The 22,098-nt window shown below is 46.4% G+C and overlaps 1 protein-coding gene across 1 annotated transcript in view; it reads right to left on the bottom strand.

Annotated features, from left to right (window-relative positions):
• Positions 1 to 16,499, bottom strand: part of LOC138492165 (uncharacterized) — a 50,872-nt gene extending 34,373 nt beyond the window's left edge. Inside the window, exons 1-2 of the mRNA XM_069619176.1 lie at positions 15,871 to 16,499; positions 11,599 to 11,665 (exon numbers count right to left, since the gene is read on the bottom strand). Coding sequence (XP_069475277.1) covers positions 11,599 to 11,665; positions 15,871 to 16,225 — 422 coding nt within the window. The 5' untranslated portion in view covers positions 16,226 to 16,499. The remainder of the gene's footprint in view (positions 1 to 11,598; positions 11,666 to 15,870) is intronic.
• Positions 16,500 to 22,098: the final 5,599 nt, after the last annotated feature.

The raw sequence follows: 22,098 nt of genomic DNA, 5'->3' as shown, positions 1-22,098 counted from the left end.
TCAATAGTAAAAGTGAGTTTTCCCCACGTTCACGCTTTCCTTCTTCACTTTGCCTTGTGGACCTGTACAATTGCATGCTATAAGCATCTAAGCATGTAGGCTTGTATTTGCTAACTTTGGTAGTCGAGAACTTGGCCCATACCATCAAGTCTCGCCAGCCCTGCACACTCCCAACCATGCAGCAAATAAAAACAAAAGGTACAGCCGATGCAGAACCTGGCTGTTCTGCCTTTGCCCATCCACAAGGGTACCACTGGAAAATACCAAATGTGATGTGCTGCCACCCCTACCAATGGAACCCATACCTTGTTTCTAGCTATCCAAGCCCTAAAAAATGACATCCTTACGTGCCCTACTGCCTCCACCCGCTCTTAAACATAGGCACTGATACCTGGCGCTATGCCCTCCAACACTCCCAAAACACAGGCATTCAGCCCAGACCAACACGCCTCCCCACTTCGGTACTCTATCTCTTCCCAGGCAAACTCCTGCCTCCCATGCATGGTGAGATAAAGGTAGGATGACCAGATGTCCCAGTTTTGGCGGGACTGTCCTGGAATTGGGCCCTCTGTCCCGAGGTTTTTTTTTAATTTAAAAAATCCATCCTGGGTTTGGGAAAGGGAGAGGGTCCATTGTAGAGATGAAACAAACAAATTGACATTCATACATAACTAGCTGACATACCCGGCATTTCCTGGGATATTATTTTCTTATAGATACTTGTAGCGTTCTTCCACGCAGCCTCGCCTGAGGGGCCCCACACGGTCTCACTCGATCTAGCTCACAAGAGAGGAGACGGATACAGGCGGATTATACAACAGGTCTTTATTCCTTCAACTCCCAACAAGAACTGCCCAGTTCCCCCCGTCTCCCGCTCCTCCCCTTCCCGCAACTCCCTCTCCCCTAACCCATGATGAGGGAGCAGTCAGTGTGTGTAAACATCACACACCACCGGTACTAAACACAATGATGTTGCTAGTTAATTTCCTCAATCAGACGTTGAGGTCAATTACAAGCTTGTTGAGGTCTGCTCATAAGTCTCATGGGCTCAGTGTCTTCATGGTCTTCTGGGCCTGAACATGTTCTCTCTTCACAAGAGTCCTCCCCATCTCCTTCGTAGGATGAGTCCCACTGCGGTAGTGCCATTTGCGGTAGGGGAAATGTCTGGGATGATGCCTGGCATGGGTCTAAAATGCAATGAGATTCAGGTGATGCTTTTCGTCGCGCCCTCCGCAGTGATGCGCAAGCCTTTTACTTGCATCACCATACAGGGCTCCTTGTCGAATGCAGCCATCACTTTCCTTCCTTGTGTTTGACGCACCATGACAGCGTCTCCAGGTTCCAAGGCACTCAGTCGGGCTCTCCTGTCTCCATTTGCTTGCTTGTTCATTTGTTCCTTCCATCTGGAGTCTTGCTCTCGCATTTTGACTGCTCCTTTGTAACATTCCTCCTGGGCTGGTCATGTGTGGCAGTCGGGTCTTTTCATTCCGGCCAAGCATTAATACAGAGGGTGTATTCCCTGTGGTACTGTGTGGGGTATTTCAATAGTCTCGCAGTAACTGGCAGAGTATTTTCTCTACTGGTTCCCCCGTCAGTCTGCCGATTTGTACACTTCTCTTCCAATTGCTCATGAAGCGCTCTACTGTGCCATTCGCTTGCGGCCATAGTGGCGTGATGCAGCGATGAGCGAAACCCATGTACTCAGAAAATGCTTTGCAGTCCTGTCCAGTGAAAGGGGGACCATTGTCTGATTTTTTAATGTGTGCTATGCCGTATGCAGTGAACATTCTATCAAGGGCAGGGATGGCAGAGGTTGATGACACTATTTGGAGGTCGGGAAGCAAGAGTATTCATCTCCTGCTACAAGGATGTGCTCACCTCCTTCCAGTGGTCTGAAAAAGTTTACTGCATTTTCGTCCCAGGCTTTCTACGGTAGCTCCATCATGGATAAAGGTTCTGGGCGTGTGTGGGTTGAGGACGGCACAGGTGGGGCACGTCTGGAGGAGCTCTTCCACCTGGGTGTCTAGGTGGGGAAACCAACCATACCATTTGTCTGAGCATCCGTTTTGTTGATACTATTCCTCGGTGGCCTTCATGAGCTTGGTCCAGCACTCTTTGGCATAGTGCATGGGGAATTACAAATTTGGTTCCTTTTAGCAGGAGCCCTTCAGTTGTCTTGCTTAGTTCATCCTTGACGGTCATCAGGCAGGTAATGGCCTCCTTCCGAGATTGGAGGTAGCAATGGCGCTATTTGCGCCATGGCTGCCTCCAATACCGGGTCCGGCACTGGTCTTGTTCAATGGGGACTTACCGGTGCATTCCGACCCTGGAGGGACCGGTAAGTCCCCATTAAACAAACCATTCCTCATTCCCATTTGAGCCCCAGTAGGGCTCAATGGGAATGGGGAGGGAGCTAATAACAGGCTCGCGACTAGCAAGCCGGTTATTAGTGCCCTGGTCCCTTAGCGGGACCCGTAATGGACGTGTGGTCAGACCACACCTTCCTTACGGTTCCCGCTAAGGGACCTCGGAATTACCGGCATGGGTCTCCTTACCGGTGCCCGTAATCCCTTACCGCCCAACTCATAATGACCCCCAATGTCTTGCCTCATTTCTGCACAGGTGTTCTCCCCTGCCTGTTTAGCCTGTTTCCAGTGTCCTGTTTCGATGCACTGAAGGTCGACCTGCATACATTGATCATTCTCCATTTCCAGTGCGACTTGATGAGGGTCTAAGCCCTTTGGCGTGGTGCCTTGCACTATGTAGTGGATATACTGATCTGCAATGGAACAAGACCCTTGAGGTTCCTTGCACTGATGCCTCAATAAGAAGTCTGCTGGGTTATGTTCCTTTCCTGGTCTGTGCACTATGTTGAAACTATAGTACTGCAATCGTAGCGGCCATCTGGCTTACCTTGGTGGCATCTTGGCTTGCGGATTTCCATAGAGGAACAGCAGTGCTTGATGGTCAGTCACTACTGTAAATGGTTTGCCATACAAGAAAAGGTGAAAGTGCTCGCAGGCCCATGCCCCTCCTTCTCTGCCTGCGAGTAAGCCTGTTCCGTGTTGAAGAGGCTCCTGCTAGCATAAGATACTAAGATACTTGGTCCTACCCCTTTTGTGGTAGGACCAAGCCTGATATGCATATGGTTTTTCCCCTTTTGTAATGGCTTGGCAGGCTGAAAAGGATGGTCTGGAGGGTTGCCCAGAGCTATGCCTGTGGTTATGATTAATTCAAAACCTTCCAGCCATCACGTTTTTGTTTTGCTAAAATCACCCCGAGTGGGACGGATATGCCCAGATGTGGGTCCCGAGTGTTCCCGGCCTAGAGACCCAAGCTATTCCTCACTGATGATGCCCAAAAAGGCTGAAACATATGTGGGATGCTTGTGGTCTCGTGCAGAAGGGATGTGACCTAGCAGTTCTGGCTGGACTGTCCCTTTTGGGTTTAGGATCAAGCCTGATTTGCATATGGTTTTTCCCCTTCTGTAATGGCTTGGCAGGCTGAAAAACGATGGTCTGGAGGGTTGCCCAAAGCTATGCTTGTGGTTATGATTAATTCAAAACATTCCAGCCATCACCTTTTTGTTTTGCATAAGATACTATGTGCCATGCAGTGCTGTACATGGTGTCAAGTTGCGTCAGGATGGTGCCTAGACCAACAGGGCTGGCATCCACTATTAGCTCTGTGCCCTGCTTTGAATTGAAGTAGGCCATGTTCTTGGCGTTGGATATGCGTTGCATGATCACTTGAAATGCTCTTTGGCACTCCTCTGTCCATGTGAAGTCAGTGTTCTGTTTTGGGAGAGCTCTGAGGGGCTTGCTGACAGACGTGAAGTCTTGTATGTAGCGAGTGCAATAACTGGCAAGCCTGAGAAAGGAGCAAAGAAGGTCCAATGCGTTTTTGGGCAGCTCTGCCTCATTGAGTGCTGACACCGTTTCAGGGTCTGGTGTCATCCCTTCTGAAGAGAATATGTGTCCAAAGAACCTGAGGGTGTGTTTCCTGAACTCGCATTTGTCCTTGTTTAACATGAGGTGGGCTTCCTCTAGGGCCATGCAGACCCTCGCAAGTGTGTTATCGTGCTGCTCCTGGTCTTGCCCGAACACCATTATGTTGTCAGAATAATTCAAACAGTTAGGTATATGTTTTATTACATTGTGAATTTCGGATTGGAAAATCTCAGCTGCCGATGAGACTCCAAAACAGAGCCTTTGGTACCTATATAGCCCTAAGTGAGTGGCAAACGTGGTGATGTATCTCGAGTTTTTACTAAATTCTAATTGATGATACCCCTTGTTGAGGTCTAGTTTGGAGAATGTAGTGGCGCCATTTAGCAAATGCATCATGTCGGTGATGCATGGTGCTTGGTGTCGGTCCTGCAGAATGGCTTAATTTGACCTATGCATGTCCACGCATATGCGTGTGTTCATTGAGTCCCGTTTCGGCATGGGGACAATGGGGGATACCCACGGCTGGGTCCCTCTGCGGGTTCAATAATGTCTGCTTCAAGGAGTTTTAGAAGTTCCTCTTCCACTTGTTTCTGTATGTGGATCGGTATTCCCTGATAGTGCTGAGCCACTGGGGGAACTCTTGGGACTATGTGCAGGTCTATTTGACGTCCTTTTAGTTTCCCAAGGCCCTCCAATAGAGCAGGAAAAAGCTGTTCAATCTTTGCTGTTGGGTCGAGGTATTTGTGGACCATCAGTCTGTATAGCACATGGATCAGGCCCATGTCAATGGTTGCCTTGTAACTTAAGATGCAACCACTCTCTGTGGCGGCCTCAAGTATGTGCATGGGAATTTCCTTCGACTGTCCTTTGTATGAACATGACGCCATAAAATACCCCTAGCTGTGTCTTTGTTCCGGAAGGGTAGATGAGAAATGTGGCAGGTTTGAGTCGCAGGGCTTGTGGTATGCTGTTGTATACTTCTTCGCTAATGACGTTGACGTTTGCACCCGTATCAACTAGGAACTCAGCAGGTGTCTGGTTTACTTGAAGAATGAGGGTTGGGCTGTGTTCCTTTGCAGTTGGGTTGCCTAGTGCATACAGGTATCCTTTTTTCTGGGTTCCTCCCGATGCTTTTCTCTCCACCATGTTTCTTCTCCGGAGGATGCTCTTGATCTGCTGTCTGAATGAGACTGCTCAACTAGGTAAAGTACATATCTCCTGGGTCGTCTTCTCGTTCTTGTCGGGGTTGGTTTATTATCCCTCCATTGACTCGATGTTCTGTCATGTGACCTCCTCTCTGATTTCTCTTCCTTGGGTCGATGTGGGGAAGGCTTGAACGTTTGGTTGGATGTCCTGAAGGAGCTTTGTGCCTGTCTGTCCCTTCCAAAGAATTGTTTTCCTTTGCCTCGCATATGACTTTGGTACATACGGCATACCGCTTTGAAATGATTGTCTCCCCTACCTGCTGAGCACTGTTGGCTGATGACGGGGCACAGGCCCTCATGCAGGAACCCATAGCCGCATATGTAAGAGAATGATTCACCATTGCCTCTGGGTGCCGTTTCGAGCTTTTTGGTGCTTTCACTGTTGCCATGGGTTATCTTGATTTCACCGAGACCCTCTACTTGGGAGGTCAGGGCTGCGTCCAAGCGGGCGAGGCATAATATTTCCTCCAGCGTGCGTTGTTTCTGTAGTTGCCTTTTCATAAAGTCTGCACTCTCGCAACCCACAATGACTTGTGATCTTAATGCTGCATTGTTTGAGTAATTATTGAGTTGCAGTGTTTCATTTTCACTCTAAGCCGCATGATGAATGCGTCCATGGAGTCTCACTTCATTTGCTTGGTCATATGGAACACGTGCCTCTCATAGTCCACGTTCGTGTGTGGAGTAAAGTAGTCTGTTAGGGTCGACTTTAGGTTTGTGAACATGTCGTTTGCATTGTCGGGGAGCTCATCAACAATGTCCCTGACGTTGGGTCCGATGGACAGTGGCAGGAGGCTGTGCTTCTTTTTCTCTTCACCGGTCCGAATGCCTTAATGCACACCTCAAAGTCACTGATCCACGTCTTCCAACTTGGCCCTAAGCTGCTGGATTCGGTCAGCTCGAAGTGTGTAGGCAACTGCGTGATGAGACTCTCTTGCATTCATGTAGGTAGGGTTGCGGCCGGTGTGAGGGGAACTCTCTTGGTTTGGTTGTGCTTACCTTCCCCCCTCTTGAGATTAGTGTGGTAGTTTTGGCTCCCATTACTTGGATTTGTGTAGTCTGCGTGAGTACCACTGACCTTGGTGAGCTTTGTTGTTGGATGGCCGATTCAGGGTCTGATGCAGCTGTTGGCGGGAAGATGTGGCAGCAGTTAATGGTGGAGCAGCCCATGGTCTGGTACGCTCTCTATCTATCAGCCCCACATGCACTGCACGGCATACGTGTGGTTGCCGGACTGGCCTGGTCTTCACCGCCCCTCCACTGCGATCTGGTGAGTTCCTGCAGGCAGCATGCTGCGCTGTGCACTGATTTCTTTCTTTTTTTTGTGACTTTCACTAAGTAATTGAAAGTTTGCTTTGTTACCAGACCGACTTGCTTTCCATCCTGGCGGCGCCACCCCTGCCACGCGCTGCAGCTTTCCTTGAGACAGCGGGTCGCCGGTATGCTTGCCTGGGCAGAGCCGAGCACTACGCCCTTGGATTGAGGTGAGGGAGCTCTGCGACTTTTCCCTCCACTCACGACATTGCGAGGAGGGACCGCCAAGTTTGGGGGTATTGAAAATCTTCATCACCAGGGTAGCATTCTTCTACGCAGCCTCGCCTGAGGTGCCCCGCACGGTCTCTCTCGATCTAGCTCACAAGAGAGGAGACGGATACGGGAGGATTATACAACAGGTCTTTATTCCTTCAACTCCCAGCAAGAACTGCCCACTTCCTCCCGCTCCTCCCCTTCCCGCAACCCCCTGTCCCCTAACACGTGACGAAGGAGCAGTCAGTGTGTGTAAACATCACAGTACTATTTGTTAGAAATACCTTAAGGTAGCTTTACACTTTTCTGAAAGGATCCATAAGAAAGGTGAAAAGAAACATTCACTACATTTTTCAATTATTTCTCATTTTAAAAATGTTTTCTCATAAAGACTACACAACAAAATGTATTTTTCTTCTTAAAAACTCATTCTGAAACATATAAATGGATGTGAGAACAACATGGAGATTTCTTAGCAGCATGATAGGTGACATGATGCCGATGGTGCCAACAGCTACGGACCTATAGTTCAATGTCACTGAAGTACATGTTCATTTTATGGCCTATTTATGAACAACATTTTTGATTCCCTTCCCGGGGAACACTGATGCTTCAATTACCTTGGGCAGCAATTTTTGAACGCACAGCCTTGTGCCATTAGGCAGCTTAGGTGGATCGAGATTGCGAAGCAGCATGATGGGTGACCCAATTTACAGTCGAAGGTGATGCAGTGGCATTCCCGAGGAGTCGAATGAGTTGAGGAATTCTGTTGGATAGTTTGTGGCTTCGTCAGCATCCACTACCATAATGATTGAGTTGTACTCAGTAACTGTGCCTGGAAGCATATCCTAAATCTGATCCTAGATTGCTGGACCTCGAGTTTTGTTTCTCGTGTCAAGACCAGTCACTCTACGACCACATTGATGTTTCGCCAATTTCAAGCAACCATCTCATGTGTGATGGTGCTGAAATCTGGGGACACGGGTGGGTTGTCCAAATGTCATGTAGCTAGTAATGTCTGCAGGGTCCTAACAGGTAACCATGTAAAATTTGGTCCAGATTCGTTAAACTGTGTGGAATTGTGTAAGAAGCAATGCTTCGCCAAGTCACAAACCCACAAATCTTTAGTTGTGCTGAAATCTGAGGAACAGGGTGGGATGTCCAAATTTCATATAGCCAGTAATGTCCACAGGGTCCTAACAGGTAACTATGCAAAATGTGGTGCAGATTGGTGAATTGTATAAGGAACAAAGCTTTGCCACAAATCCCGCCACATACAAATGTTCACTTATATATAGAGATAAACAGTATAGCAGATACATAACTTTGCATTATAACCATATCATATCTCTGCCATTCCAGGGTAGGCTCAAACACCTAACCTTTCTCTTCCCAGCCCAATGCATTTACTGATTGTGCCACTGAGGTTTGGTAATAAACCAGCCTAGGAAGACCTGTAATAACAATACAGCAAATACAAAAGCTCCTTCCTTTGTATTTAACATGCTTATCTGAAGTTTATATATTGGGGAAGTGCTGGAAATAGTATTTATTTTAATATGCGATCCCAATGGTGGAGGGGCTTTGAATTTCCTGGGGGTGCTAGTCCTACTTTTATGTTTGTGGGATGTCCCGGTTTCTTATTTTCAAAATCTGTCACCCTAGAGAAAGGATGCAGGTAAAAGAGAGGGGTGTGCATGCAACAGAGAGCGTTGCATGCGTGCAAGAAAGAGAGTTGATGTATGCAAGAGAATGAAAGGGTGCTTGCAAGGGAGAGGGTGTATTCAAGAGAGCGAGCAGGACGGTGTACAGAAGAGAGAGGGAGGATGCAAGAGAAGGTGCATACATTAGAGAGGGTAAGAAAAAAAAGGGAACACTCAAGACAGCAGGGTGCAAGAGAGAGAGGGTGATCACAAGAGTGGGAGAGTGCATGAAAGCGGAAGAGCGCATGGAACAGATAAGGGGTGCATGCAAGAAAGAGAGAGGACACATGCAAGAGAGGGTGCATTCAAGAGACAGCATGCGAGAAGGAACCAGAGAGAAGGGCTGCAATGAAAAGCTAGAGACCGAGGTTTCAAGTGTGCATGCTATCAACGGGGGTGCTTGAGTCAGATCAGGGTAAGGGTTGTTCAACTCCAGGCCTCGAAGGCCAGATCCATGTTGGATTTTCAGGATACCCTTCATTAGCATTCATGGGATAAATTTGCATGCAATAATTCTAAATGTATGCACATTTTTGCTCATGAATGTTTATGAGGGGTATCCTGAAAACCTGTCAGGATTCCAGCACTAGAGGCCTGGAGTTGGACAACATAGCAGGGGCACAAGCCAAAGAGGGATTCAGTAGACAGACACATCGGCATGCAAAGAGAGGGTCTTTTCCCAGGGAGGGGTGTGGATATTTGGGAGAGAGGCCCATGGGTGTTGGAGTGAAGATGCAAACAAAATTACAGGGGTGTGGGTCTCTGGGGATTAGTGTTTTCACAAGCGATCCAGCAGCAGGGTTATGAAGTCACCTCATGAGTGATAGCAGAATTCTGCAGGAGGCTCCGGATTCAATCATGCACTCCATGAGGCAGCATGTGCTAAGTTAATAAGCAGAGAGTGCATTATGGGCGCAGCCAATGACATGCCTGCACATGCACCCTGCTGACAGTGCTGTCCTAATAACAGTATTCCGAATGAAGAAGTATCAGTCGTAACTATTCTTCCTGGGTGAAAAATGAATGGAAAACAGGAGTGTTGTGTGCGGTCCGCAGGATGGACAAACTTTGAAGGCCTTTTATTGAATTTCAGTGGAAAGGAGGCAAATGGCTGAATTTCTGATGTTTTATTGATACTCGTAAATTTGCGATCTGGTGAACTGTCTAAATATTGCTGGATCTCTCAGGCTCATGCCAAGTGAGTGTAAAATCTCCTCAAATACTGAAATTATCCCTATCCCATCAAGTAATTACCACAAGTGGTAAATATAAAATCCCCATAGAGCCCTATGGGACTCCAAAATAGAGAAGAAGCCATGGGGGGGACATCTGCTGGGCTGCCTGTGCCATTCATTTTAATGCGGCCGCAGCTAGCCACACATCGCACACACTGTCGTCTCTCGGGTGACAATGACACACGCCCCTGCTGGGTGCTGTGGCTGCGCTGGCTGGGCTGGGGCATTGACCGGGCAGTGTCCCTTCCCTTAGGCTGAGGTGTGTGACCCTCGTAAGTGTGTTGCCCTTTTAAGAGGGGCAGTGTTATGTGTGGCCCTCCCAAGTGTATTGCCCTATTAAGATGGGCCATGACCCGAGCTAATAAAAGGAGCAACTGCAGGCACATGCGGCAGAAAGGCTGCAGACTCCAAGAATGGAGTCTGTGTCTCATTTAGGTTTGCAGGCATCACACAGTGTAAGCATGGGCCTGCACGCCATGGTGCAGAAATATATGGAGTGGCCCCAACACCCAGCCACTACTGTCGCCTTGCCTGCCCTACCATCTATGAACCGGGCCGGTGTGGCTTCGGGTGCAGGTTGTGCCAACCCCTGAACTGGGACACCAACTGCCCATTGATCCTGCCAGAAAGGAAGGAAGATAGGACTGGCCAGGACTGCTGCCCCATCAACAGCAGTGACTCCTGCCTGAGGGAGGAGAAGAAGTGGCCCAGACATCCTGCCATACTGGTTGGGGTGAAAAAGAAAGAAAGAGCAGTTGCTCCTACCTGTAGTGTAATAAGAAGTGGCCCAGGCACCCTGTCACCTGTGTCCGGCCACCAAACATCTTGCTGCCTGACACCTGCCACCACGAAGCAGTGTAATGAGCAAGAGAGGGTTGAGGCTCTGCATGAGTGCTTGCGCACCCTCTGCTACCGACAGAGTCCTGTTAACAACTCCTGCCTGGGGGACCGTGGCCGAGAAGAGGGGGTGAGTAACATGCTGCCACCCTCATGCCCTGTCAACATCAAGAGGCATGCCCGCCTGGGGGAACTGGAGTGTGGCGCAGCCTAGATGCCCAGCTAGCTGCCTCTCGCTGACTGCCCCAACATCAAGGGACTAAGCTGATGTGGCCCCTGGTGTTTCCAGGTGCGGCTTTAACGGCCTTTGAACTATGCCATCATTATACCTTGACATGTGATGGTGACTATCCTGAACAGACACTGATGTGCATATTTAGTGGTTGACCTTAGTCATAAAGTCCCATAGAATTGTAGCACCTGGAGGCTCTGGCCTAACCCGGATTATGGTAAAGAAACTTAGATGACGAATAGAACAGAGGGGTTGTGAGAAACCTCAGGTGACGAAGGAAGGCCTTGAAGATTATTCTGTAGGATTTAGGCACTTTATGCATTCAACGTGTAAGCAGAGTTACTGCTGCACTCTGTGTCTGCTGCTCACTTTCCCTTTAACCGCCCCAATACAAGCTTTGTCTTGCACACCATGTTTGTTGTATGTGATGGTGACCAGGTACAGCTATCATATGTTCAGGGGCACCAGTGAGAGTTGTGCTGCTGCTGTTTCTCCCACTCCCATTTTACACGTGGGCATGGAAAATGGCTTCAATAGGTGGTTGGCCTCTCTGCTGGGATATTTTTACTTGCAAAGAGACCAGAATGATCATAAACAGATCAGCATTTACCCATCCCTTCAATAACAACTTCTGGCAGGGTGTACATCCACACAGTGATATACATTCTAGTCCTGTGCCTTCAAGTAGGGCTACACTACAGCTAAAAGCTGTAAATGCTCACCACTCTAGCCTTGATGTAGCATACAAATTATAGTGATTGCTTTAATTTAAAATTGAACAGCAAATAACTGCTGCAACACACAGACATAATGCATTAAAAAGGATGCCTCCCTATCAACAGTTTCTAGTTATACCCGCAAAAAGTAAGGACATGGTAGTAACCCGGCCAGTGTGGTGCCAGTGCCTACCTGTATCTTCGCTTGAAATGCCTGGAACTGGAAACATAGCCAAGCAAATCCTCCTCTTCAAGTGTCCCTGGAAGAGGGTGGAGAAAACGGATTAGATCTAATACAAATGTTATGAAAACTTCTCAATTTCACACTTTATCCGCATCACAAGACAAGCTATCACACTGCATTTTTCACTCAGTAAGAAACTGCCAGAAGGTTAATTACGAAATCTCCAGGTGATCTTGCTCTTCTAGGAACCCTGCTGCTGTAACCGCATGGTAATCTTCTCAGGAAGAGAGTGTTACAGGAGTGCATATGACCAACTCAGCCAAATGGGAGGACCAGGGTAAAGGCACGGCCGCTGCAGGGATTGTCCCACGGGCTGTATTACTGAACCTGCTCCCCGGTGAAGGTGCGATTCTGCGCGGTATTAGCACTAGCGCAAAACAACATTTGATCAATTGGTTTTTCAGCAAGGACAAAGCTTGCCCTGATGCTAACACCGATCCGTATTAGCCAGGGGAAAAACATTGCACTGGTGCAAGAATGCATTGAACGGATACAGGTTTGCATTGGGGTCAAGCGCACACCTCTTGATTTGTTAGGGGATCCTTTCACCCCTCCCTCGTCCCACTCCCACCCATATGATTTGTTTGGTGCAGGTGGAGGCCCCTTGCTTGGCAACCAAGAGTGCTAATTTTCTCGATCCAAGAAGGATGAAAGACTGATTCAACACCCTAGAATTTTAAAACTGCATCATTTAGGGTGTGTTATGTTATTTATTAATTTATTTTATTTATTTATTTAGAATTTGTAGAGCGTGCCAAACCCGTAGGTATCTGGGTGCTTGACAACACAGGAGAAAAACACTATGTTTGCATACATGGTACAGAAAGTAATTACAAGGCACGCATAGAATACATTATCCAGTATTTACAGTATTTACAATGTGCACAGTCGACTCATAAATACAGTGTTTAGAGGGATCCAGGAGTACTGGATGTGGGAATACATGTAGGACAATTCCACAGATTTTGCATTAGGAGCCAGATTTTAAGTTTTTTGCAGAAGAATGGGTGGGAGGGGTCGGATCTTATGGCTAGGGGCAGGGCGTTCCATTGTTTGGCTGCCACGACTGGGAAACGGTGGCCGAAGCGTGGTGGGTTTGTTAGTTTGGGATGATGTGAGTATGTTGGAAAGGTCTTTCAGGACAGTGTTAGCCAGGCATTTGTGGGAAATAGACATGGTTTTGTACCTGATCCGGTCCTGGACTGGTAGCCAGAGTGCTTTGCGTCTCGTTTCGGAGATGTGCTCTCTCTTGGATATATTTAGAGATGCTCGTAAGGCATTGTTTTGTGTGACTTGGAGCTTTTTGATGTTGCTAGCTGAGGAGCCTGTGAGAAGGACATTACAGTAGTGGAGGTTTGGAAAGGATGAGGGCTCTGGTTAGAGTCCTAATGCTGCCTGGTGTGAGATAGGATCTACATGCATTAATGAGCCTAGCAGTGTATGCTGCAGATGAGACTGTTGCGTTGACTTGTCTGGTGAGCAAAAGTGATGAATCAAGGTAAACTCCAGGGTTTTTACCTCCTTCAGGACGGTGATGGGGTTTCCGTCTATTATGAATGTTTTGTATTTCTGGGCAAGTTTTTTTAGATGTGTTTGAGTCCCGACCAGTAGTAGATCAGTTTGGTCGTCATTGAGGCATAGTTCATGTTGTGCCATCCAGGATTAGATGATCTGGTTGGTGTTATTGAGGGTGGTGGAGTCATTTTCGTAATTGCCTGTGATGTGCAGTAGTGATTAATACAGCGCACTGCTTCCATTTGCGTAGTCTCCGGGCGCTCGGGTGGCTCTGTACAAAAAGTGGGTAGGTTTGGTTAGTGAGGGGAAGAGAGGGATAGAATAGAGTTTGTGCTCATAAGTTGATGCGTGCAGAACCAGGAGAAACTGGTATCTGTGCATGGTAGCTTTCTAGTTGTGCTTTGTTATGCACAGTGGGCTTGTTGTGTCCATAAGCATAGCATCCAGTGTCTGAGTTGCTTGTTGCCTGCAGATGTTGGGCTTGTAGTATAATTAGAGAGGGGTGTTTGGCCTGTGAGTTTTTGGTGGGTGTTTCACAAGCCCGCTGGGCACGTGTGGTACGCGAGAGGTGTGCGGGTGTTTAAAAGGGAAGCGGGTGGTTGGTTGGTTTCGGGTGATCTCTGGGTGTTGAGTAGTTTTATTGTCGGCTCTTCGGTTTGTGTAGTCCTCTGATTCTGATTGTGAAGGCATGCGTCTGGCGACCCCTAAATGACTTCCCTGAATCTCTACCATTCTAGTGTGGCTAAATTCAAAGGATGTGTTAACTACATCATTCCAATTCTAGTGTGGCTAAATCCAAAGGCAGTGTTAAACAATTAATTACAATATTAGTTTGTTGAAAACAGCAACAATTGCATTGAGCAACTGGGCTAACTCGAGAGGGTAAGCAGCAGTAAAGTGCAGCTTCTTCTGGGCCCAGTCCACAGAGACTTCTGTTACCTCGTGTGACACCAGCCACGCTCTGGGTGCCCCAACCGCAGCAGCAAGTTGTCTGTGCCTGATGCATATTGAACGGGAAGCGAACGGATTCGAAATCTGACAGGGCTCACTTAGCATTTCATCCTTGAAGGGTTGACAAAATGAGTGCCACAATCACAATGATTCAGAAAGGCTAGTTCAGGTGAAGATGTTTTAAAGCACAGCATCGCTTCCGTGAGAGCATTGTGGGCTACAGAAGTGCAGTGATTTATAAAATTGACAGTCTGAAAATGGCGGGGTTTGACATGGTCGCACACTACTGCTGGGGAGCCGAAAATATCAGATGGAGGACTGCAAGAACCGCCTTGCAATCCTGTGGGGCTTTCGGCCGTGATGGTAGAGGCCTCGCGGGAGGGGGGCGGGGGGAGCGGCGTGCTGTGCACAGACTGCGTGTGGGCATGTGTAAGCCAGACCCTGGGAATGGAATCCCAGGTCAACATATTTCTATTATGCTCCAATACTTGCCAACATTCTGTGACCAAAAAGATGTAGGATTTTTCAAGTTTCAAAAATAATAATTCCTATAACAATGACATCGCATGAAAATACAAAACATACATTGTTGGCACCATTGAAGCATTCTAAAATACACAACCCATCAAACATCACATCACAACATGGAAAGATGTTCAAATGTTAAAAATGTATAATTCTGCATGGTAATTTAACACCAAATTCAATTACCTAACTTCAGAGAAGGTAATCACACAGAGCTGGTGGGCAACGTTTGCCACTGCTCTATAGTAGCAGCCCAGGCAGTACATATTTAATGCAAGTTGAAAACTGAATGACATGACTACTGATACCCTCCTCAGTCTGATAGGCAGATGCTGTGTGATGTTGTTACACTCTGCCACTTGCCTTCACTGGTGGTTCACCGAAGGGTTGTTGTGGCAAACATGCAGGACAGAGTCAAGTAGCTGTCAGGACAGTGGACTGGTTTGAGCCCAATCAAAGTAATCACCTACCAGTCCACTGTACAGACAAATTAATGTGTTGCATGCTTTGTCCTGGAGCTTGCCCCAGAGTTCCATAAATTACCTGCCACTGTAAAAAGCATTAGGATCTATCACTGAAATCTGTAGGTGGCAGGACTGCTTAAAAAGCAGTAGCCTACTGCCTAAATCTGTAGGGTTGGCAAGTATGTCTCCGTGTTGGCATCCAGGGTCAGACTGGGGCATACAATTATCTTGGGCACCAAAGAAAAAGTGGCCTACAGTTGTAAATGGCTATTCATTCCTTTTGTGACAGCTGTTCGAGCAGTACCCAGTGTGGGAATTTTGATAAAATGGGAAGTCAATTGTGCATTTAAATGAATATTCATTCAGTAACACTGGTCAAAACGACTAGGTGCATGGTGAAGTAACTTATCAAACTGGCCCACAAGCCTGCTTTGAACCAAAAACCTAGCCCACACTTGCATTGTGTGTCTTTGGTTCGGGCATTGGCCTATTGCCCTATAGGCCAGTCCGAGCCCGGTGGCGTCTCCAGTTGGATAGCTGTGAGCACAGTACCGCAATCTGCAAACATTATAACTTCCCAAGAGCAGAGTCAAAGCTGTAACTAGACCAAGGGAATGTGTGTGTGGGGGGGGAGTCAATGTTACATCTTTCGACCTACAAGAGAGAAACAATGCAAATGTGGATTCATAAACGACAAAATCTGCACAGGAAACAAACTTATTCTTTTAGGAATTGTCAAGTGTAGCATCGACATAGAGCCTCATACCTGAAATCTCAAGGTATCCATCTTTGGCTTTAAGCAACAAGTGTTCCGGAAGAAAGGGTCTTGGGTCCAGCATGATACTCCAGCTCTCCATATCCTGCTTCACATCGGAGACCCCAAAATGCTGCCCCAGGAGAGAAAGCGGAGCCTCCTGCCAGAGGCCCAAAGGTGCCCAGAGGTACCCAGGTCTGTGCGCCCAGACCCGTGCCCATGGTCCCAAAGACCACTGGTGACCAAGGTCCTCAGAGCTGCGCAGCCTGGCAAACGCCTGATGCAGGAGAAGACCTGGGCTGAAGGGATCACTGTAGCCACACGACATCAAGCCCAGGAGGTCTGGAAGCAGCCCACCGCCGGCCATTGCAATGGAGGTCTAAAGCAGTAGGGCCTTTGGCCAGATGAGTCCAAAAGCGGCACTTGCAGCTGAGGCAATTGGAGAGGATTGGAAATGTCTTATTAGAACTCTGTCCTTTCGGATGACAGGGGCAGAGAGGACAGTTCGATAAACTGTCCAGTGAGCACATGAGCTGCATGGCTTATTTATGTCATCAGTAAGTTGGCAAGCAAATGAATATCCTTCGTTCTGATTGGACACCAGCCTTCCCGATTTTTTTCCTCTGGGCAGCATCGTTGATGGGAACATACGGCTGCTGCTTTGGTAGATGCTGATGGCACTGGTTTTTAAGGCAGTGTGCCTTGGGTGAGCCAAATGAATGGGGTTTTTTAGGACAGCATCAAGCACAAGGGCGAAGATGCCACGGCAATGGCATTCGCCACGTTCCCATCACATTTTATGAGGACTGAGGTCTACAGAACGCTCAGTTATATTTGGATATTGTACCCTGGGTGTTAATTGTTTGTTTCTATAACAGCTTGGTGAGCATCTGGCAGATGGTGACGACTGCCAGACACTGCATCAAGCAATTCCTTTTTCTTCACCGCACCTGTCCCAGAAACTCAGGAGCAGATTGGAACTACATTGTGCAAACTGGTCGGTGGATGTCTATCGTCTTTTCAAATGAACGCAACTGCATTCAATGACACTTTGTGCTTTCAGGGAGGAATTCTTCGGTGTCTCACTTTGTTAGGACCATGCACTCTTCTTTTAATAGAACTTGACTTTTGACACTGTCTGGATCAGGATATGATGCTTCTGGTGTGTATAATAATGGAGAGCAGGATATGGAACAGTTAATAGTGTTGAATCGGGGTGGGCTAGGCAACAAAAGTGGTCCTGAACATATTTTACAAAGTGGGCCCATATTACAAATATAGCGTGCAAGCCCATCTCCTCCCAAGAAATTTGGAAGGACAGATCCAAATGGTGCAGCATCAAGCACATTTGTCCACATAAAAAGACTAAAAGTTAGAGCAACATAGTACAAAGGTAACATATGACATTCATGTGTTAATCCTCCTATTGGCAAAGGTGCAAATAAACAGTGGTCGGCCATTTTAGGCCAATCCTTGGTTTTTGCCAGGTTAAATCAGACCAAAATACCCTAGGCACCATCTCTCCATTGCCTAGATCGGAACTATCTCATTCCACATCACAGAGGCCTAGAGCAACATGCACGATCATACAGAGTTCCCATTGATCCAAATCTAAGCTCAGGTGTGGGGCACCTATTTGCTTATTACAAAGGGGAATGACCTAGAGATGACGTAGAGATACAACCTTCGTCTTTAGTCTTCCATTGTATGTTTACTTGCATTTTCTTCTGCTACTGCCACACACAGTCCCTATTGAAGAGAGAAACCGCACTGTTGGCAGAGACCTGACACCCACCCAATTTATGCATTCAACACTGTCACGCTATCATGCTTTGTCCCCAGGACTACACTGCAATGTACTACACTGTACCGTTTCCACAAGCAGGAAACAACAGTATACCTCGCCACTGGCTGCATGCTACACATTTGTTTGTAATGTTCTTGCTACCTCTGGTATACTCCAAGTCGAATGTGGCGGATGCCATTTGGTAATATTTGTTTCACTTATTATAGAAGCTAGTTTCTTGTGTCCTCTTTTGTGGGCAACATTTAATGTGCATAAAGCTTGCTTTATTCATGTGCTAGATAGTAAATAAGCAAAGATGAGCCACTGAATTGATTTATTCATATATTTCTTAGGAGATGGTTCTTGCTTGTGTACTTATACAAAGTAAACTAGCAATTTGCAAATAACATTAAAACATTGAATGCGAGTAACTTGGTTACATATGATTATGTTCCATACTAGTATTTCCAGTGCCGTCATTAGGCTGGATCTTCCCGTGTCTGGGATCTGGCAAAATATGTCTTGACAGATCGCAAATCCAGCTCCCCAGTCCTGGGGAATCCATGTGCACTCTACATTTACGGCCATTCCCAGTGTAAGATATGCCGTTATAGCATATTTTAAAGGACAATATTAGTTGGTATTTCATAGGGTCACTTCTGTCCCCCTTCTTAAATATTGCCATTACCTCTGATCACTTCCAGGAGGGGGGCGTAGGTTCCTGTGACTTATTAATGGTCATTGAAAAGGCTAAACATATAGGTAACTGTCTCCTTTTGCATTTAAAAGGCATATTTGTATTGGATGTAATGAGAGACATGCATGGTATAAGAACAGTATCTAAGTTCCATCGATTACACGGGCCTCTATGATGTGTTCTTGTAGATACATAATTGTCAGCCCTGTTCCACTGCATAGTCCCTGTGATGGCATAAGATTGCGTAGTAGCATAATTATAGCACCTACTTTCAGTGTTAGCTTGTGAGGAGGCATTGGTCCTACAGTGTTTCGCTCTTTAGAGACTGAAACATTAAGCCGGTCATTAACTGTTCATTGACACTGGAACTGACGTACCCTGTGTGAAGAGAATTGGGGGTGAAAGAAGTAATTTTAAATTATTCAGAATGTTTGCGATAGTAGAAGGTGAAGCTGACAGCGTAGAACCATGCTCTTTCTGTTAGTTAAAATGATAGCTGTTGTTGAATTGGAAGGGCACACAGAGGTGCAATTTGCCATTTGGGCACCAGAGAACAATCTACCACTGATAAATTACATTATATGAGTACGGAAACATACCTAAGCATTTTATATACATAGAACATTTTCGAATGCTGCAGTGTGTTCATGTTGGAGCTGGGACTTGAACCAAAGTTGCTGGGTTGAGAGGTGCATACTTCTCCACGAGGCCACTTGAGGGTCTGAACAGGAATGTTCTGAAATCCCATGTTGCACCGTACAGGAAATATTGATGTGCATTTTTGGGGGGGACTTAAAGGATGTGCACATTTTGTACTTCGCTAACATTAGAAGAAATGTGGCTATGTTCTAGGAGTTCAAGGAGTTCAAGATTCATCCTGGGGGGCTGAGAGGCAAATGTTTACGGGGTGACTAAACTAACACTCCAACCCAACATGCGCTGAACCTTCTCCTTTACGCCCGCGCTAGGTGGGATCCCCCAGTAAAAAAGGTCACTTTCCACCAATGAGTAGTTCCAATGCCATTTCTCTGAGAAAAGCTCAAGATAACACAAAGCATGACATCCTGCTCTCCCACCTTTCAAAAACCTCCATCCTTGAACTCAGGGGTGTTGCTAGATCTGGAAAAGATCAGGGGCTAAGCTAATGTCGGGACTGTCAGGATTTGGGGCTAGCTATAGCCTTTTGGTTGTAGTCCCTGAGCTTCTATCCGGGGCTAAAACCAAAAGACCCAGGGCTATAGCCCCCTCAGCCTCCTCCTAGCAATGCCTCTGCTTGAACTCGATTTTAAGCATCTCTTTTGACACTTTGCTACAGGATGTCTCCCTTCTTTGCATGGCTCACATCTAGTGAGTTCCTAATGTGCCTCGGCTCTCGGCCACCTCCACCTGCACATCCTCGGGAGATGCATAACATGCTAATTCTTGCACACTGGGAGAGACTCCTATCCGCTCTGTCTCCACTTATTCCTCCTTCAAAACACTCCTTCTTCACCCCCCTCCCTGACGTCTCTCCCCTTCCTCCTCTTCTTTCTCCTCCCCACTCCATCTTCCTGTTCCTTTGTCTCTTCCTGTCTCCCCCTTTGACTTCCACCCTCCCTTCTACTCCCTCTACTCCCTCTTCCCTTTCCCTTTCCTCCTTGCCATACCGCTCCTCTTCTCTTCCTTCCCAAATGCAAATTGTTCCACATGCTGTTTTTCTGGTTTGAATCATGTATATTTTATTTTATTTATCACTTTTATGTTCCATGTTTAATGTTTTTTGGTTGTTATGCTGTAAAGCGCTTTGGTGTAAAGCGCTACATAAATAAAAATAAATACAAAATAAAATACAAATACAAATACATCTTCAATTTTCAAGAAATAAACAGAACTCTGTTTATGGGTGGTCAGTCAAAATGTTGAAAAAAAAAGTCGAATGACAAAAATTTCGAAAACAAAATATCGAAAAAAAAAGTCGAATGTATTATTATTATTTTTTTTGGGTTCAGTAAGTAAAAAAAAGGGGTAAAATAAAAAAAAAATAGAAAAAAAGGGGGGGTTGGGTGGACCCCCCCTTTTCGAAAAAAAACGTATTAAAAAAGCAATTCGACTTTTTTGTTTTTGACATTTTTTTTTCGACATTTTGACTTTCAACATTTTTGTTTTCGACCAAATCACTATAAACCCTGCTTATGACCAGCCCCTGTAGGGTATGAAAAGTTCTGTTTGTTTTTCTCACATTATCCCCAGGGGTATGCCTCGCAGCAATTAAAAAAATTAGAATACCCAAATGAAGAGTCCCATTGCATAGAACCCCACTAGGAAATCTCCAAACATCCCTATAGGACACACTAAGTTTCATGTGGCCACAGGTGTTAACCAAGTGCCTCTAGTGAAGCAAAGTAGTCCCGCAGAGCCTCCTGAGTGCACGATTAACTGGGACTTAATTCTGTGCTATCAAATGATTTTATCACACTCAATATGCTCGTATGCAGAAATCCCACTGAATGTATTTGTGTTTTAATGTATTTATTCATTTATTTGGATTTACAAAGCGCCACAGCCCAAGGTCATCGTGGCAATGTTACATGAATACTTGGCTTGTGCAGAGGATACAATTTATATTACAGTGATTACAGCATCCGCCTATAACCACAGCATAGGGGTAGTGGCCTCTGCAGAGGATACTTTTACAAAGGGGATTTTATATACAATACAGCATGGATAGGTAAGGAGCATGCCTAGTGTTTAAAACACAAGGCACAGCTGTAAAACTCACTCAATGGTCTCATGGTTATGAGATTGGAGTAGCGCCTGCCATGTTTTTGGTGTAAACAAACATCTTTATTTTGAATCTAGCTTAAAAATGATTAGTCGTATTGCTCCTTTCAAGCAGGTGAGGATGTGGGGTTTATAGGCCTAACAGGAAGCAAATTAGGACGTGAAAGAAACCATCCATGCTCTCACAAAAGCACTTACAAGGCACATGTAAATACCTGTTCACAGAGATTTCAAGGTGGAAATACACAGGTTGCATTGTCGTTGTGGTTTCAGTCTGGAATACCTTTAAACCAACCTTTGTTGGACAACCACTCAGCCATTTTCAACTTCAGATTGACAGCAGCAATTTTATATTCCCTTTTCAGTGCAGATCATGTTCCTTGTGAGTTAGGCTGGTGGCACAGAAATGCACCACAGTAAACTCTATAAAGTGCCTCTTCCTGAATTGAAGGTAGACCACTACACTGTGCTGAAGCGGGATACTGGATTCAGTAACAGAAACGCATCCTTGAAATCTCTAACTGGACTCTGGCTGACCTACTTCCTCCCCAACTGGTCCAGCACACTGAACTTTTTTGTTGCCTCCATGATCATCAATCTGGATTCCGAGCATCCAGAAGCACAGAAACTGCTCTTCTGAACACCCATGAGGAACTGCTTGCATCTCTTGATTCCAACTCTCCAGCTATTCCCATTCTACTTGATCCCTCCTCTGCATTCGATATGGTTAACCACTCCATCCTCATAAAACGCTCCATGACACCCGAGGTAAACTTCCGGAGTTATGTAGATGTCACACAACCCTCTGATCCTCTTCTTACCTTCTCCATCATTCCTGACTAACTCTCTGCCATCCAGTTCTGGTGTTCTTCCAATGATATATGCCTCAACTCCAGCAAGACTGAGAACCTTCCTACTGGGACTTATGCTCCCTCTTTCTGGCCTCACTCTGACTTTCTTCTATGGGCTCTCCTCCTTGTCCTTCATCTGAAGCCAG

The sequence above is a fragment of the Ambystoma mexicanum genome, chromosome 10 (assembly GCF_040938575.1).
Source record: "Ambystoma mexicanum isolate Mex_15411 chromosome 10, UKY_AmexF1_1, whole genome shotgun sequence".
NCBI classification, from domain to species: Eukaryota; Metazoa; Chordata; class Amphibia; order Caudata; family Ambystomatidae; genus Ambystoma; species Ambystoma mexicanum.
This window is presented reverse-complemented; position numbering and strand designations above follow the sequence as displayed.